At 43.4% G+C, this 17,452-nt stretch overlaps 1 protein-coding gene across 2 annotated transcripts in view; it reads right to left on the bottom strand.

Annotated features, from left to right (window-relative positions):
- Window positions 1-17,229, bottom strand: part of SLC6A17 (solute carrier family 6 member 17) — a 35,650-nt gene extending 18,421 nt beyond the window's left edge. For both annotated transcript variants that reach the window (XM_044675947.1, XM_044675948.1), the window contains exons 1-4: window positions 16,944-17,229; window positions 6,509-6,666; window positions 2,327-2,453; window positions 579-760 (exon numbers count right to left, since the gene is read on the bottom strand). In XM_044675947.1, coding sequence (XP_044531882.1) covers window positions 579-760; window positions 2,327-2,453; window positions 6,509-6,666; window positions 16,944-17,229 — 753 coding nt within the window. The remainder of the gene's footprint in view (window positions 1-578; window positions 761-2,326; window positions 2,454-6,508; window positions 6,667-16,943) is intronic.
- Window positions 17,230-17,452: the final 223 nt, after the last annotated feature.

The raw sequence follows: 17,452 nt of genomic DNA, 5'->3' as shown, positions 1-17,452 counted from the left end.
GCCTCCGATATTTCCTAGTAGTATAACCCTGGGGAAGTCACTTAATTCTCATTGCCTAGCCTTACAGCTCATCTGCCTTAGAACCAAATACATAGTATTGACTCTAAGATGGAAGGTCAGGGTTTAAGCAAATCAGTAATATTGTGAAAATAATTTTTACCTGAAGGACAGCTTGAGAGCAATTGACTCTTTGGCCGTTGGTTCATTTATAAAGCCATGGCATGGAAGTTTGCTCATCCAAATTTTGATGACTCCTTACCCCATCAGACAACATCTTTGGCCTTGGAATTATTCATGATGGCCCCATTAAGAATAACAATAGCTCATGTTTCTATATCACTTGAATGTTTATGTCTTTGCTTCACAACCTTTGAGGCAGGTACTATGATATTATTGTTCCCATTTCACAGATAGGTAAATTGAGGCCCCATAAAGGCTTAGATAAAGGCAAACTGTGAATTAGTGCAGATTGCATATGAAAACCCAGACCATATCACTTCATCAACACATGATGTCCATGTCCCCTGATGCCTGCTACCCCTCATCCCTTCCCACCTTTGAAGCCCTCTGCTCCTTACCTTCCCTGAAGACTGAATTCCCTTGACCACAGCCATACCCACAATGCTCCAAGCCACAAGGAGGCACAGGGTCATCTTCCAGTTAAGCCCCCCACTCTCTGAGATGGAGTTGGAGATATCCAGAGCCTCTCGGTACCAGAAGTAGGTGGTAGCTGAACTCTTATCACATTCTTCTTCTACCACTGAAACCAATGTTCAAAGTCATGGAGTCCCAGTACTTGAGGGGCATTGGTAGGTACCCCACATATGCCCACCCACCCAACATCACCCTGAGGGGTGCAACAAAGGGCATCCTTCCAAATCATCAGAGAGCAGATAGAGAAAATGTCATTCTGAGTAAACCAAGTTGTCAGAGGTAAGTGATATGCTGGGTACCAGGCACTCCTGGGTTCCCATTAGATCCTAGAGAGTGCTAGAACATTCTGGTCAAATTAAGTTCTTGCTTCACATCACCTTCCTGACATGGGCATTACTGGGCCAATCTCTTTTGGAGAAGAACCCAAGTTAGAGGGATCAATTCTCATCTTAGCTCTTCTACTAGCCAGATTATAGCCTTCTGGGAGGCAGGATGATGAATTGAAAAGATCACTAGATTTGGAGTCAATGGACCTATGTTCCAGTCACATCTCTGTTACTACAAGTGTGGCCTTGGGTTAATCAATTACACTCTCTGAGCCTCAGTTTCCTCATTAAAAAATGTAGGGTTAGACTGGATGGCTCCAGCTCTAAATTTATGACGCTATGATGGCCTTGGACTAAACAAGGGAAGGGCAGCTGGGTGGCACAGTGGATAGAGAACTAGACCTGGAATTAGGAAGACCTGAGGTCAAAGTTGGTCTCAGACACTTACTAGCTGCGGGACCTTGGGCAAGTCACTTAACCTCTCTTTACCTCAGTTTCCTGAGGATGGAGATAATAATAGATCTGTACCTTGTTGTAAAGGTCAAATGAGGCACAGGGTCTGGCACATAGTAGGTGTCACATAAAAGTTAGCTATTCGCTGTTAAATCACTTTTCCCTTCTGGGTCTATTTTTTTCAGTGTGGTATCTGGGCTAGAGAGTTGGCCTCGAAACCAGGCAGACCGTACTGTCTGTAGGACTGTGGACAAGTTAGACAATGAAGTCCTCAGTGTTTTTGAACAACTGTCTGAGGCCATAAAGTGTACAGACAAGGCCAACTTGCACTGATAAAGGAAGATTCTTTACCTGGGAATTGTTTTATATCACAGAAATCAAAAGTCTTGGTCCTATCCCTATTCCTAAAAATGGGAGCAATAATTCCAAGCACTTGCTGCTCAGAGGAGCAGCATGAGGGCTAACTGGGCTGAGAGATGTTAAGGTGGAAGAGAAACCAGAGGTGGTAGATGGTAAGGGTAAGGATTCTAATTAGCTAACATTGATTTTCCCCTTTGCTTTCCCATTAAGTGTCTTGCTGATTTCCTCTATTGTACAGATAGGAAACTGAGTCTCAAGAGAAGTTAGACTAACTTTGAAAGGGGTATTTGTTCTATTGATAGAGGTGAGGAATGAGACCCACTATTTCCAATCTCCAACCTGTTCCCTTAGTTTACAGAGAACACTTGCTCTTCAAGGAAGGGCTCCCCTCCCCAGAATGGACAAAATTCCTCTAGAATAGACAAAATCTGTTTGGTGGCTGATGGGCAGGGATGCCAGGGCAGGCTCAGTGTACCAACAGGACCATGGCTTTTATCTCCATGGCCCCTCAGGCTAGGCTACGAGAGACGTACCTGCTGTAGTTCCATTCCTAATGACAGGGCACTCACTCCAGGGCAATGGATACTGGAAGGATTTGAAGAAATAAAATATACTCCAGCCGATGATCACATTGTAATACAGCCCAACAAAGAGGCAGACCTAGAGAAAAACAGATGGAGAGAGAGTCCTGTAAAGACAGACCCTGTCCAGAGAGCTCCCGTTGGGGTTACCACAAGAAGTGACTGTCCCCTGAATTTGTCCCTGTCCTGACCTCTTTGATACCACCTGTAACATCTCTGGTGGATCTTTCAGGGACAGAAACATCAGAAACATCATCCTCACTTCACAGTTAAGTAAACAGAGGCCCCCAAAAAAGCTTGGCTAAGGGTCCAAGCCTTGTATGAAAAGCAAGTAATTTGAGATCATAAGATCTGTCTGTTATGAATTTATTTGATCTTATCTTAACTGGACTTACCTCAGCAAAATAATTCTTTGGCTCTTTCCTAATTGGTTTCCTGTCTCGTTCCTGGTGGAAATCTATTCTAAATCTTCTGTTTTACCCTCAAGTCTTCCACCCATCCTCTCGGCCGAGTACCTCATCTCAGATTGTACTGAGATAATTAAGAGCATCTGCCACAAACACCTTCTTTTCCTCTTCTCTAACATCTCAAACCTTTTGACCTCAGCCACCATTTTTAACTCTTTTAACTCTGGGCTTTGCCAAGGCCAACCCCAGTCCCTTTCTTTTGATCCCATCCCCTGCCCTTTTCTCCCACAGATCACCCCCACGATCATCTCTTTTCTCCCTAATCTTCAGGCTGTCAAAATTTCCTCCTGCTCAAAAATATTCCCAAATTTCTCCTATCCTTAAAAAAAAGAACCCTCATGAGAACCTATTATACTTTCAAGAGGTAGATAGATGACAGGTGGTGGCTCAATGGATAGAGTGCTGGGTCTGAAGTCAGGAAGACTTGAGTTCAAATCTGATGCCAAACATTATAAATTTACAATTGTAAAGCAGGGATTATTTTAACACCTACTTCCCAGGATTAAGATATTTGTGAAGCACTTACTACAGTGCTTGCCTGGCACACAGTAGGCACTTCATAAATATTTATTCCCTTTCTCTCTCCTTACCCTCAAACCTCTTATCCTCTATCTTGCTTCCCTTTCTCAGCTATACTCCTTAAAAAAGCTTTTTATATCCATTGTCTTCTACTTCCTCTCCTCTCACTTGACCTTCTGTAATCTGGCTTCTAGATTCATCACCCAAATGAAATTTCTCCCTCCAAAATTACCAAAAATCTCATAACTGCCAAACATGATGGCCTTCTCTCAGCTTTCATCCTTTTCCACAACTCTTCAGCCTCTGACCCTGTTGATTGTCCTCTTCTTCTGGAAACCCTCTCCTCTTGAGGTTTTAATGAAATTACCATCTCTTGAATCTCATCCTACCTGTCTGACCTCTCCTCAATCTCCTTTTTCCAGGGTCTTTTTTCCCTCTTTTTTCCAGGGTTGGGTCTTTTTCCAGGTCACACTCACTAACTGTGGCTATCTCCAAAAGCTCTGGGAACTGTTACTCAATTATTTCAGTTATCAGGGACCTCATTTGGGGTTTTCTTGGCATAGATACTGGAGCAATTCACCATTTCCTCCAGTTAATTTTTACAGATGAGGAAACTGAGGCAAACAGGGTTACATGGCATACCCAGAGTCACAGAGCTATGGGCAGATTTGAACCCAGAAAGATGAGTCTTCCTGACTCAAGGCCCAGAGTTCTATCCACTCTGCCACCTAGCTGCCACCCTTCCTTCTACGTTATCATAATTGGTAACCGTATCCATTCCCATGAGTTTTAACTATCATCTCTATGCAGATAATTCACAGATCTAGAGATCCAGCCCTAATTTATCACCCCTCCAGATATGAGTCACTGGATATCTGAACTGGAAGGCTCATGGCCACCTCAAACTCAACAGTTCTGACAAAACTCATTGTCTTTGCCCCCAAACCCTTCTCTCTTCCCAAGTTTCCTACTTTCATGATGGGTACCACTCTCCTCCCTGCTACCCACATTTATAACCTCTGTGTTATCCTTGACTACTCATTCTATATATCCAATCAGTTGTCAAATCTATTTACTTTTACTTACATATGTCCCCTTATCCTCAATTCAAACCACCACTATCTTTGCACCAGCTCTCATCATCTCTCACCAGGATTATTGCAATAGCCTTCTGGGTCCCTGCTCCAATCCATTAGCTACCAAAGTCATCTTCCTAAAGTGCTGGCTGACCATGTCACCCCAATGTCCAATAAATTCCACTGGCTCCCTAGTAATTTCATGACCCTATATAAAATCCTGTTGTGTCCTCTACAATCTACTTAATCTCTTCCTATCTTTGCAGTCTTCTTACACTTTCCTGCCCTTTTGATTCCCAATAAATCCCAGCTAAACTGGCCTCATTCCTATTCCTCCCAAATGACATTCTATCTCCCAACTTGGTACACTTGTGATGGCTGTCCTCCATGCCTGGAATCCTTTCCCTCCTCAATTCCTCCTTCTACCTCCTCTGGCTTCCTTTAAAACTCAGTTCAAGAGCAACCAGGTAGCTCAGTGGATAAAGAGCCAAGCCTGGAGTTGGCAGGACCTGGGTCAAAATATAACCTCATGGGGCAGCTGGGTAGCTCAGTGGATTGAGAGTCAGGCCTAGAGATGGGAGGTCCTAGGTTCAAATCTGGCCTCAGACACTTCCCAGTTGTGTGACCCTGGGCAAGTCACTTGACCCCCATTGCCTACCCTTACCACTCTTCTGCCTAGAAGCCAATACACCGAAGTTAAGGGTTTAAAATTTAAAAAAAAAGAAAGAAAGAAAATATAACCTCAGACACTTCCTAGTTGTGTGACCTTGGGTAAGTCACAGTACCAATTGCCTAGCCCTTACCATTCTTCTGCCTTGAAACCAATAGTTAGTATGAATTCTAAGACAGAAGGTAAAGGTTAAAGAAAAAAGACTCAGTTCACATCCCACTGTCTTCTATAGGAAGCCTCTCCCAAGTTCTTCCCCTTCCTTAGTCTAGACAGTGGTTCCTAAACTTTTTTGGCCTACCAACCCCTTTCCAGAAAAAATATTACTTAGCCCCCTGGAAATTAATTTATTTTAATTTTAATAGCAATTAATAGGAAAGATAAATGCACCTGTGGCCATCACCACCCCCCTGGATCGCTGCAGCACCCACCAGGGGGCAGTGGCACCCACTTTGGAAATCACTGGAGCACCTTCCCCATTAAGGGTATCCTACTCTACTCTGTTCACATCTTGTATACATCTATTTACATCCTGTATAACTCTATTTGTGTCTCCCCTGAATATAAGCTTGTTGGGGTCAGGGACTTTTTATTCCCTTTTCCTTTGTATCCCTACTCCTTAGCCCAGTGCACATACATGATTAATAAACGTTTGTTGGTTGATCAGTTGATAGGCTCCATCTTTCTTGTGAGTTGGTCTTCACCATGTAGACTCCCTGTCTCTTTCTGCTCCACAGAATTATTCTGAGGTGCCCACTAAGCCACTGTAAACCAAATGAAGGGGGCCTCTAGTTTCTCCACTCATGTGCAGATGACTGATGAACCTTGGAGGCTGAATGACTAATCCAACCTCTCTAACTTTGCCTGCTCCTCCCAGTAAAAGCAGAAGATTTCTTTTTTTACCAAGGACACAAGGAAATAATGAGCCAAGTACGGCATGCTCCTCTAGATTCTTGGAAAATATATCAGTTTTTCAGGATGGAGCAGAAAGATCTAGTTGAGGGGGGAGTCAGGTGGCTCGGTGGATTGAAAGCCAAGTCTAGAGACAGGAAGTCCTGAGTTCAAATTTGACCTCAGATATTTCCGAGCTTTGTCTAACCCTTCCTGCTCTTCTGCCTTGGAACCAATGCACCATATTGATTCTAAGACAAAATATAATGGTTTTAAAAGTAAAAAAGAAAGAAAGATCTAGCTGAGTGGTCAGCCAGCTAGACTCAATCCTTTTATTCAGCTCCCAGTCCTCTGGCACAAGAACCTTGATATAACCTCTGTGACCTCATCTCTGGACTCCAAAGGCTGCTCTTTTTCTTTCTGGGCTCAGGGGATGGCCTTGGTCACATCCTCCTCCCTTCCCACTCCTCCTCATTGTTCCCTTCTCTCTACCTTCTCCCCACTCCCAACTCACAATGCAACTGGAGAAGCCAATGCCACCCAGGCGGGGGCACACATAGTGCCACACTCCAATGCTGCCCCTGCGTATCCTTTGGCCCACAGCCAGTTCTAAGAAGAAGAGCGGGATCCCAATGATGATTAGCAGCACCAAGTAGGGCACGAGGTAGGCACCTGCGAGGAGAGAGAAGAGGAATCAGGGAGTTTGGGTTAATATGGCGAAGGTGGGTTAAGGTAAAGAGGAGATAAAGAGGAACCAGCAACTCCACTCCCAGAGATTCATCGGATTCCCTGCATTTCCTAGAATCCATTGATTCTTTCTTCAGCCCACCATTACAATCCTGCTCCCTCTGGTTCATTAACTTTGGCCAGAGAGATAAAGAGATCAAAATGTAGGATTAGAGAGGCAACAGATGCAGCCAAAAGCCCTACTAGGAGCCTCACTGGGCTCACTCACACTCTAAGGCTTTGTGGTGATTGTTGTGACTCTTTGTGACTCCATTTGGGGTCTTCTTGGCAAAATTACTGAAGTGGTTTGCCATTTCCTTCTCCAGCTCATTTGACAGATGAGAAAACTGAGGCATGCAGGGTGAAATGACTTGCCCAGGATCACATAGGTAGGAAGTGTCTGAGCTGGATTTGAACCCAGGGAGATGAGTCTTCCTGACTCTAGCCCTGGCACTCTATCCACCGTGCCACCTCATTGCCCCAGGCCTTGTGAAGCAGCTTATAAATGTAAAAGCATTTGGGGGAGAGGGAAAGAACATGAAACATGTAACTATAGGGAAATATTCAAAATTAAAATAAAAAAAATAGATGTAAAGGCAGTCTAGGCTTCTGGGCTGGCATGTCCAAAAACTGGTCCTTATACCCCAGTGGGAGAACTGGACATTGTGATAGGCTAGGCAGCAGGAGAGTTAGGTGAGAGCTCATTCTAGCCAAGCAATGAAGCTTCAAGGAGTCTGTTTCCTCAGGTGCATTTCTCTGTGGCTATATTTAGACTCCCCGAGCTGGGTGCATCCCTGTACGTACTGGGCTGTACTGTACTGACCCCTCTTTTTGGACTCAGGTAAAGGATGGATCAAATGGCTGGGCAAGGAGGACTTTATCTCCCAAGATCACGATGCCATCTTCTCAATTCCTTGGGGGCACGCCCATGTTTACAGACTGTGGAAACTTGGCAGTCAGTGGACCTGGGGCCATGACATCTTGTATGCATATTCTTCATCTAAACTGTAAATGCTTCCTCCTTCAAGGAAACTCCCCGAATTCATGTGCATCTCGACATCTCAACTAGGCAAGGGCTCTGAATTTTTTTCACATGCCAACACCAATATGGTACACAGTCAGCACTGATGTAGTAGTAGTAGTAGTAGTAGTAGTAGTAGTAGTAGTAGTAGTAGTNCAGCACTGATGTAGTAGTAGTAGTAGTAGTAGTAGTAGTAGTAGTAGTAGTAGTAGTAACAACAATAATAACTAGCATTTATTTAGGTTTTCAAGATGCTTTATAAGACTTAGTTCTTTTAATGCTCACAATTATCCAGAGAGATAGGGGCCATTTTTATCCCCACTTTACAGAAGAGGGAAACTGAGGCACATTTAGATTAAATGATTTGAGGGGGTAGCTGGGTAGCTCAGTGGAGTGAGAGCCAGGCCTAGAGGCAAGAGATCCTAGCTTCAAATCTGGCCTTGGACGCTTCCCAGCTGTGTGACCCTGGGCAAGTCACTAGACCCCCATTGACTAGCCCTTACCACTCTTCTGCCTTGGAGCCATATACAAAGTATTGGCTCCAAGATGGAAGGTAAGGGTTTAAAAAAAATTTTAAATGACTTGCCCAGGGTCACATAATTAGTCAATGACTTAAGCCAGATCCCTGACTCTAAAGCTAGTGTTCTATCCACTGCATCAACCATCTGCCTAATAGTGGCCAAAGCCCTAAACTTGGAATTAGTAAATTTGGTTTTCAATCCCAATCCTGTCATTTATTATTCATAAAACCTTCAACAAGACATTTATACTTTTTCTCTTTTTTTTAAAAGAAAAACTTTACCTTCTATCTTACTATGAAAGAACAGTAAAGGATAGGAAGCTGGGCTTAAGTGACTTGTCCACAGTCACATAGCTGAGAAGTGTCTGAGGACAGATTTAAGCTCAGGTCCTCCCAACTCCATACCGGCCATTCTATCTACGGAGCCACCTGGCTGCCCCAAGATACTCATACTTTTTTTTGAAAACCCTTACTTTCCATCTTAGAATCAATATTATGTCTTGATTCCAAGGTAGAAGAGCGGTAAGTGACTTGTCCAGGGTCACACAGCTAGGAAGTATCTAAGGCCACATTTGAATCCAGGACCTCCTGTTTCCAGGCTTTTCTCTCTATCCACTGATACTTATACTTTTAAAAGCCTCAGTTTCCTTGTCTGTAATAAGATCTGTACTGCCTGCTTGACAGGGTTAGAGAAAGGAAAAGGATTTTGCAAGCTTGAAAGCCCTAAAGAAATGTTAACTTGTAAGTAGAATGCTTTGAAAGCTGCACAGGATTATGTGAGTGTAAATTGATATTGTTCTCACAGGCTAACTAACCCACACAGCAGAGCCTCCTGGGCGATTCCGCTCCATCACCTACACTCATAAATGCGCACATGCCAGACGCTCATAACACTACCTTTACTGCGTAGGCATTAAGTGCTGACACAGCACAACGGGCATCTTTGGGAAAGCAGAGGCTGGAATCTTTCCCAAGAGAGAAGGCCTCGAATAGAAACACTATTAATCTACTGTTAATTGGGGAATCTGCAGAGAAATCAGCAGCGCGGGAAGCATAACCAGGATGACCGCGAAGGATAAACCAGATCTTGCCAAAGATTCCAGCTGATGAATTAATCGTGCCGCCCAGGGCATCATTTCAGACACATTCCCGATTCTAAGTGACAGGGCGTTTAGCAGGAGAATTAAAACTGTGTTTGGTCACGGCCGAGTACCCTCAGTGGAGAGATGTGCCAACAGCAGCCTCCGCTGCCGTAAATATACTTTCATCCTATGACTGTCCGAAGCATTAGCTGTCAATTCTGCCTGCCAAACAGCCACCCAATACAAGCCACCAAGATCCCTGCACCTTGCTGAGCCTTGAGGTGCCATGTTTTCCTGTGCCTCTCTGCCCCCTACATTTTTTTACAACCTTGCACCATGCTGAGTCTTGGGGTGCCATGTTTTCTTGTACCTTTCTTCCCCCTACATTTTTTACAACCCTGCACCATGCTGAGTCTTGGGGTGCCATGTTTTCCTGTGCCTCTCTACCCCCTACATTTTTTTACCACCTTGCACCATGCTGAGTCTTGGGGTGCCATGTTTTCTTGTACCTTTCTTCCCCCTACATTTTTTACAACCCTGCACCATGCTGAATCTTGGGGTGCCATGTTTTCCTGTGCCTCTCTGCCCCCTACATTTTTTTACAACTGCACCATGCTGAGCCTTGGGGTACCATGTTTTCCTGTGCCTCTCTACCCCCTACATTTTTTTACAACCTTGCACCATGCCAAGCCTTGGGGTGCCATGTTTTCCTGTGCCTCTCTACCCCATGCCCTTTTTTTTTTTTTACAATCTTATCTTCTGTCCTAGAATTGACACTATCTGTTCCAAGGCAGGAGAATAGTAAAGGTTAGGGAATTAGGGTTAAGTGACCTACCCAGGGGTCACACAACAAGGAAATGTCTGAGGCCAGATTAGAACCCAGGACCTTCTGTCCCCAAGCTTGGTTCTCTATCCACTGAGTCATCTCACTGCCCCTCTGCCCCATGAATTTGACAGACACAAATGCACTATCGCCCTCGCCAGTCAATCAACCTATAATTTCTCACCCTTTAGGTACCACACTGGGTACTGGGAGAGAAATACTAATGAAAGATAAGAAAGTCTTTGTCCTCGAGGGGCAAAGGAACAGACCCATAGCTATACAAGTGTGCAATATGACAATATACCAAGTGAGCATATGTTTGTTAAAGGAATGAATGAATGAGTATAGAGATACTGAGAGGACCCAGAGTGAATGAGTGTTTATCCTCTATATCAGTGGCTCCCAAACTTTTTTGGCCTACAGCCCCCTTTCCAGAAAAAATATTACTTAGCCCCCTGGAAATTAATTTTTAATAGCAATTAATAGGAAAGATAAATGCACCTGTGGCCATCACCGCCTCCCTGAATTGCTGCAGCACCCACCAGGGGGTGGTGGCGCCCACTTTGGGAATCACTGCTCTATATGTACTCTTCTAGTAGGATATGAGTTCCCTGAGAATAAGGGATTTTTTCTGTTTTGTTGTTGTCGTCGTTGTTGTTTGTAATCCCAGTGCTTTCCACATGGTTAGTGCCTGTTCAATTGTTCCTCAGTCATGCCTGACTCATCATGACCCTCTCTGGAGTTTCCTTATCCAAGATACTGGAGTGGTTTGCCATTTCCTTGTCCAGCTCATTTGACAGATGAAGAAACTGAGGCAATCAGGGTTGAGTGACTTCCCCAGGGTCGCAGAGCTAGTAAGTATCTGAGATTTGAACTCATCAAGATGAGTCTTCCTGAATCTGGGTTTGTAGTTCTAGCCACTATACTACCTAGCTGCCCTTTCTCATTGTTCATTCATACATTCTTTCATTCACTCACAGTCTAATGGATTTCCTTAGGTAAGACTTCCTAGAGAAAGCCAATTCACAAAGCTTTCACCACTGGCACTTTTTTCATTAAATACTAACTCCTTCCCCCAAATCTTGATAATAATGAAGAGGCAGGTGATATAGTCGAAAGACTCTTGTACTTAGAGTTAGGAGGACCTGAGTTTGAGCCCCACTTTATTAGTTGTGTGACTCTAGGCAAGTTGTTTAGCCATTCTAGACTTTATTTTATAAGCTACACTACCCCTGGGCAAGACACTTATGGTATTTAAGTCTCAGTTTCCCCATCTGGAAAAAGCACTAATAATACCTCCTACCTCAGAGGACGTTGTGAGGATCAGATGATATTATATATGGGAAATACTCTGCCCACCTTGCAACACTCTATAGAAAATGTCAGCAATGATGAGCATCGCCTCAACTCATTACCCACAAAAATGTCACCAGCAGATAGTATAATGTTGAAACTAAAGAGAAGGACTGGACACTTGAACTTCTGGTTCCGTCCACAAGCTATGTGTGTGAGGTGGAAGAGGGGTGGGAGTGGGGGACAGGCATGGAGACATCACTGATGATAGGCTGGTAGAGCCTCTGTATGCTTGGATTTCTCCAATGGAAAGTTGCATTCAGGACTTGAGTAGTAAGAATATGTGTGTTGTGGGAGGTGATGGTGGCTTTTAACAGAGAGCAGTAAAGTGCTCAGGGAGATTCTGGTTAATTGTATGACTCTTTAATTTCAACCTTCATAGAAAATCCTTTTTAAAAAAAAGAAAAGAAAAAAGAAAATCCGTTGGAAGTGCATTTCTAGAGGGGGCAGTCAGTGGCTCAGTGGAGAGAGAGACAAGCCAAGAGATGGGTTCAAATTTGGCCTCAGAAACTTCCTAGCTGTATGATCCTGGGTAAGTCACTTAACCCCCATTTGCTAGCTCTTACCTTTCTTCTGCCTTAGAACCAATACATAGTATTGATTCTAAGATGGAAGGTAAGAGCGTAAAATACACACACACACACACACACACACACACACATAGTATATTTTAAAAACCAAACTATGGCTTCATGAGCAAAGGGAACTCCCTTGACTTCCTCCTTAATTTTTAATCTTAGACTAGGGCAGTAAGAGATTAAGCAAATTTCCCAGAGTCACACAGCCAGGCTGGGTCAGAGGCTGCCAATGAACCTAATCCTTCTTGACTCTGAGGTTAGCCCTCTATTCACCTGGCCATGCTGCCAAGTAAAGCATATTGGACAGAGCAAGATCTTTCCTTGATGATTTAGCATCTTGCAGTATTTCTTGGGGTCATTATTTTGAATGTCAGTGATGTTTCTTCAAGTTCTAATTCAAAAGACACGAAGCCTTCCCTGATTCCACGCCTCTTTCCCTCTTAACATTTTTTTTAAGAAATTCTGAAACTTATCTATCACTCCTCTGACCTCTCATGGTATTTTGCTCTTCTTGTATTGAAACTTCACATTCTACCTTGAATCATAATTATTCATCCAACACTTTACTAACATTAAACTTTCAGCATCAGTATTTATACTTTGGAAAGTCGAAATGCTACAAATCAGGCTATAAATTGGGCAGCTAGGTAGTACAATGGATAGAGTGCCAGCCTTAGAGTCAGAAGACCTGAGTTCAAATTTAATCTCAGGTACTTACTACCTGTGTGACCCTTAAATCACTTGACCCAGTTTACCTCCGTTTCCTCATCTATAAAATGAGCTGGAGAAGGAAATGGCAAACCACTCCAATCTCCTTGCCAAGAAAACCCCAAATGGAGTCACAAAGAATCAGGCATAACTGAACAACAAATTTTAAAAATGGAGGCTTAGTTTCTTGTTTTACTGATTTCTGGACTTAAGAAAGTGATTGGCAGAATGTTAATATTTCGGGTTAAACTTCAACATGTGTCTTGCACACCTTCCTTTCCACCCCACCCCCAGGAACAGATTGTTAAACATTTACCAGCACATCCCTGCATAACAACACATTTACTTAGCACTTTAAGGTTGATGAAATACTCTAGTTTATCCCCCTAGTACAGTGATGGGCAATGTTCTACCCGGCCAGCCAACATTATTCCTAATCTGACCAATACAATGAAACTTTGAAAGAGTTGCCTTAGAAACAGACTGACAGATGAGGATTTCCTTTCCTTTGGCCCCCTCTTTAAAAGGTTTGCCCATCACTGCCCTAGTATAATATAGTCCACAGGAGGGTGAAGCATATGCCTTCCTCTTTCTTATCTCCCTTAACCCCCATCCCCTACCCACACCCTGAAGCTAGTCCATTGGCTAACATAATGTTGAGTCAAACTCCTGAAGGATATATGGGAAAGAATGCTAACCACATTGAGAGAAAGAACTGTGGGAGTAGAAATGCAAAAGCAAAACATATGCATCACTATCATATGTGTATGTGGGTATGTGATTTGGGGTTTAGGCTTTTTAAAATCACTCTATACAAGAATCATGTAACCATGGAAAATTTTTTCTAAAAAAAAATATTCAAATCTAAAAGAATAAAATAAAATCACTCTATAGCAAAAATGAGTAATATTGAAATAGGTATCAAGTGAAAAAAAAACACTGTTGAGTCAATAAGTAGAGAAGGTAAAGGCTTTCTAGGACAAGAGAAGCATTGAGAGTTTGTAGAAAGAGAAGGGAATTTGAAATGAGGATACCTTGATTCGAGCCGTATCTTTGATGATGATGAAAAGCTGAATAGCTGTGGACAAGTCACTTAACCTTTTCTGAACCTCAGTAATTTGCTGTTTAGTCATTTCAGTCCAACTCTTTGGGACTAGGGCTTTCATGGCAAAAATACCTGGAGTGGTTTGTCATCTCCTTCTCCAGCTCATTTGACATATGAGGAAATTGAGACAATGAGGGTAAAGTGACTTGCCCAGGGTCACACAGCTGGTAAGTGTCTAAGACCAGATTTGAACTCAGAAAGAGGAGTCTTCCTGACTTCAGACCAGGGCACTCTTTCCACTGTGCCACCTAGTGCTCTCATCTGTAAAATGGGCAGAGGCATTTATGTTCTATTAACCTCATAGAGTTATTGTGAGAAAAAGCCCCTCTAAACCCTTTGGTGTCATTTTTCTCTGGGTGGTTATTATGTTCTAAGCCTACAACATACCTAAGGGCTGATCTCGAAATAAAGCCTTGGTTTCAGCTTGTTCTCTTGCCATGTATCTCTCACAGAAATGAAGTGAAAATCCTAAGAGCTCTGCCTAACCAAGGTTTTACTGGAATCACCATCCTCAAACCACAGAGTGCTATTTCTCTTGCCAAAATGCTTCCTCATCCTTATAAGTTCTATAAGTGCTGGATTTGGACTCAGAAAAATATTGGTCTGACCCTGAGTGGGTCACTTAGCCTCCATTTGCCTCAATTTCCCCATCTGTAAAATTGGGATAATAATAACACCTATCCCTGAGGGCTGTAAGGTTCAAATGAGATAATAGGTGTAGAGTACTTAGCACAGTGCTTGGCACATTGTAAGTACTACATAAATATTAACTACTATCATCATGACTATTGTTTCACTTTTTAATACCCTAGAACTCATGTTGTACTGGAGTTAGCTCACACCTTCTCTTGATGCTAAATGAAGAATGAGCATTTACACCTTGGAAATCTGCAAACTACAAATCAGGGCTTGATTTATGACTTTGTTGATTTTCTAGACTTCAGAAAGTGAGGGAGAAAATGTTAATGATGCAGGTTAAATTTAAGTGTGTCCTGCATAAATTTTCCTCTGAGAGTCAGTATACCAGCACACTCTTGCCTAGAGCACTCTGTTTCAATCAGTCAACATTTATTAAATATCTGCCATGTGCAAGGCATTGTACTAAGTCAGGAGCATAAAAAGACCAAAAGGAGACCAGTTCTGCCCTCAGGGATCTTACATTCTAATCAGGAAAGAGATACAATTAGTGCACTGATAAACAGAATTCAAGGTCAGTTGAGGAGGGGAGAGAACCAACCACTAGTGTTGTGTGCAGATGCAAAGCATGGAATCCTTGCAAAGTACAGGGAGAGCCTCACCCAGAATTCCAGGGGACCCCCCTGGAGAACTTTGGGTGAGGCTCTCCCTGTACCTTTGCAAGGATTCCATGCTTTGCATCTGCACACAACACTAGGTGTAGGAAGACATCAAGAAAGTCTCCATGGAGAGGATGGCACATGAGCCTCGAAGAAGTACATTTCAGGCATGAGGGACAGCCAGACTGTCCAACTGTACATAGGTGGGAGATTAGAGTGTCAAGGTCAGAAAACAGATCAACTATAGGGAAATAATGCAAAATATGCTAGGAAAAGCCCATGGGAACCAGACTGTGGAGGGCTTTCAAATCCAAGCTAAGAAAGTATCAATAATATAGAAATAGGTCTTGATCAATGACACATGTTAAAACCAGTGGAAATGCGCGTCAGCCATGGGGGGTGGAGTTTGGGGGGGAGTGAAGGGGAAAGTAAGCACATGAATCATGGAACCATGGAAAATTTTTCTAAAAAATAAAATTTAAAAATCAAATCCAAGCTAAGAGATATTTCTTGGTATTCTTCCATATCTCAAGGGCAGGAGTTAGGGACTCAGGGTCCCCAGTCTGGAAAATTTAAGGAAAAAATTTTGGCTCTCCCTTCAAAACAGAGAAGAAATCTGATTTCTTTTTCTTTTATGAGGTACCTTCTTATAAAATTTGGGTTAAATATTTGGACATAGACTGTATATATATAGCTCAATCTTATCATTTCTAGTCTTTGTGTGTCATCTGCTGACTTTAGTATTCTTTTTGCAAGCTCTAACTTTTTACTTATTTTACCTTTAAAAAAGAAAGCATGTAGGGGGCAGCTGGGTAGCTCAGTGGATTGAGAGCCAGGCCTAAAGACAGGAGGTCCTGGGTTCAAATCTGACCTCAGACACTTCCCAGCTGTGTGATCCTGGGCAAGTCACTTGACCCCCATTGCCTACCCTTACCACTCTTCTGCCTCAGAGCCAATACACAATATTGACTCCAAGACAGAAGGTAAGGGTTAAAAAAGAAAGAAAGAAAGCGTGTATATTTATAATATTGAAAGATAAAATATGTTGCTATTGTTATACAGTGCCATACATCTATTTTATGCATGTATTAATTTCTCATCTTTTTCAGTGTCTTCTGCTGGCCTTCACGTATTGTCTGCAGCTTCTATAAAACTCCCCCCCCTCCAAAATCCTGCTTGATTTCTTATATCCATCCACAATAAATCAAAACCATGATGGGGAGTCACGATGTGGAAGAGATTCCTGTATTTTCTCTTATCGACAATGGAAGCAGAGAGGAAGACTCCTTGGGTATTTGGGTGCAGAACAGTGATGAGGCCAGACCTGGGCTTTATGGAGAGGTTTAGGCAGCTGTGTGGCAGTTGAATCAGAGAGTCTGATTAAGGGGAACCAATTGGGGGCCTATTAGGGTAGTCCAAGTAAAAGGTCATAAGGACCTGGGCTGGGTTGGTGACCAGGGGGGTAAAAAGAAAGAGAGGGATCTATAAGAGAAGTGGTGACTTGAGAACTGATTGGGTATGGAGGTTGGGGTAGAGGGAAGAACCAAGGAGAGCTCTAAAGTCACCTAATTGGTAAAAGGATAGGAGTGACCTTGAAGGAAATACAGGGGAGAAGAGGGCTTAAGGGAGAAGGTGCTGATGTCCATGTTGAATATGTTGAGTTTGAGCAGTTTTCTGCTCTTCTAATCACAGTGACAATCCATCTTCCCCTCCCTCCACTCTCAGAGCTGTCTCTTACCTCCGCCATTTTTCTGGCATAAGTATGGGAACCTCCAGACATTGCCCAGGCCCACAGAGAAGCCGATCTGTGCCAGGATGTACTGTAGCTTACTGTTCCAGGCAGGCCTATCCTCAGCCTCTAGGTCTTCCTCCACATCCTTCTGTTTGTCTTGAGTCTCTCCCGCCATGTTCAGGACGCTGTGCTTGTAGTCCACCGGTTCCTCATGGGCCAGCAGGTCGGCCACAGACTCGGTGACATGCTCGTTACTGTGCTCCCGCTGCGTCACTTTGCTGTTCTTCGGCATTGGTGACCCCCCCAGGGCCCCAAGGCCCCCACCCCTGAGTTTGCAGAGAATGTGGGATGGGAGCTGCCTTCAGCTCCTTCTCATCCAGGGAACCTGCAAAACAAGGGAACGACAGACAGAAAGGAGTTAGATGGAACTCGCTGGAGGAGAGTCTGAGAAGTCACCGGATTTACCCGTGGTATCCACCTGGTGGATCGTCTGTGGATCCTAGACTGATTGGTGA

The sequence above is a fragment of the Gracilinanus agilis genome, chromosome 4, assembly GCF_016433145.1.
Source record: "Gracilinanus agilis isolate LMUSP501 chromosome 4, AgileGrace, whole genome shotgun sequence".
NCBI lineage: Eukaryota > Metazoa > Chordata > Mammalia > Didelphimorphia > Didelphidae > Gracilinanus > Gracilinanus agilis.
This window is presented reverse-complemented; position numbering and strand designations above follow the sequence as displayed.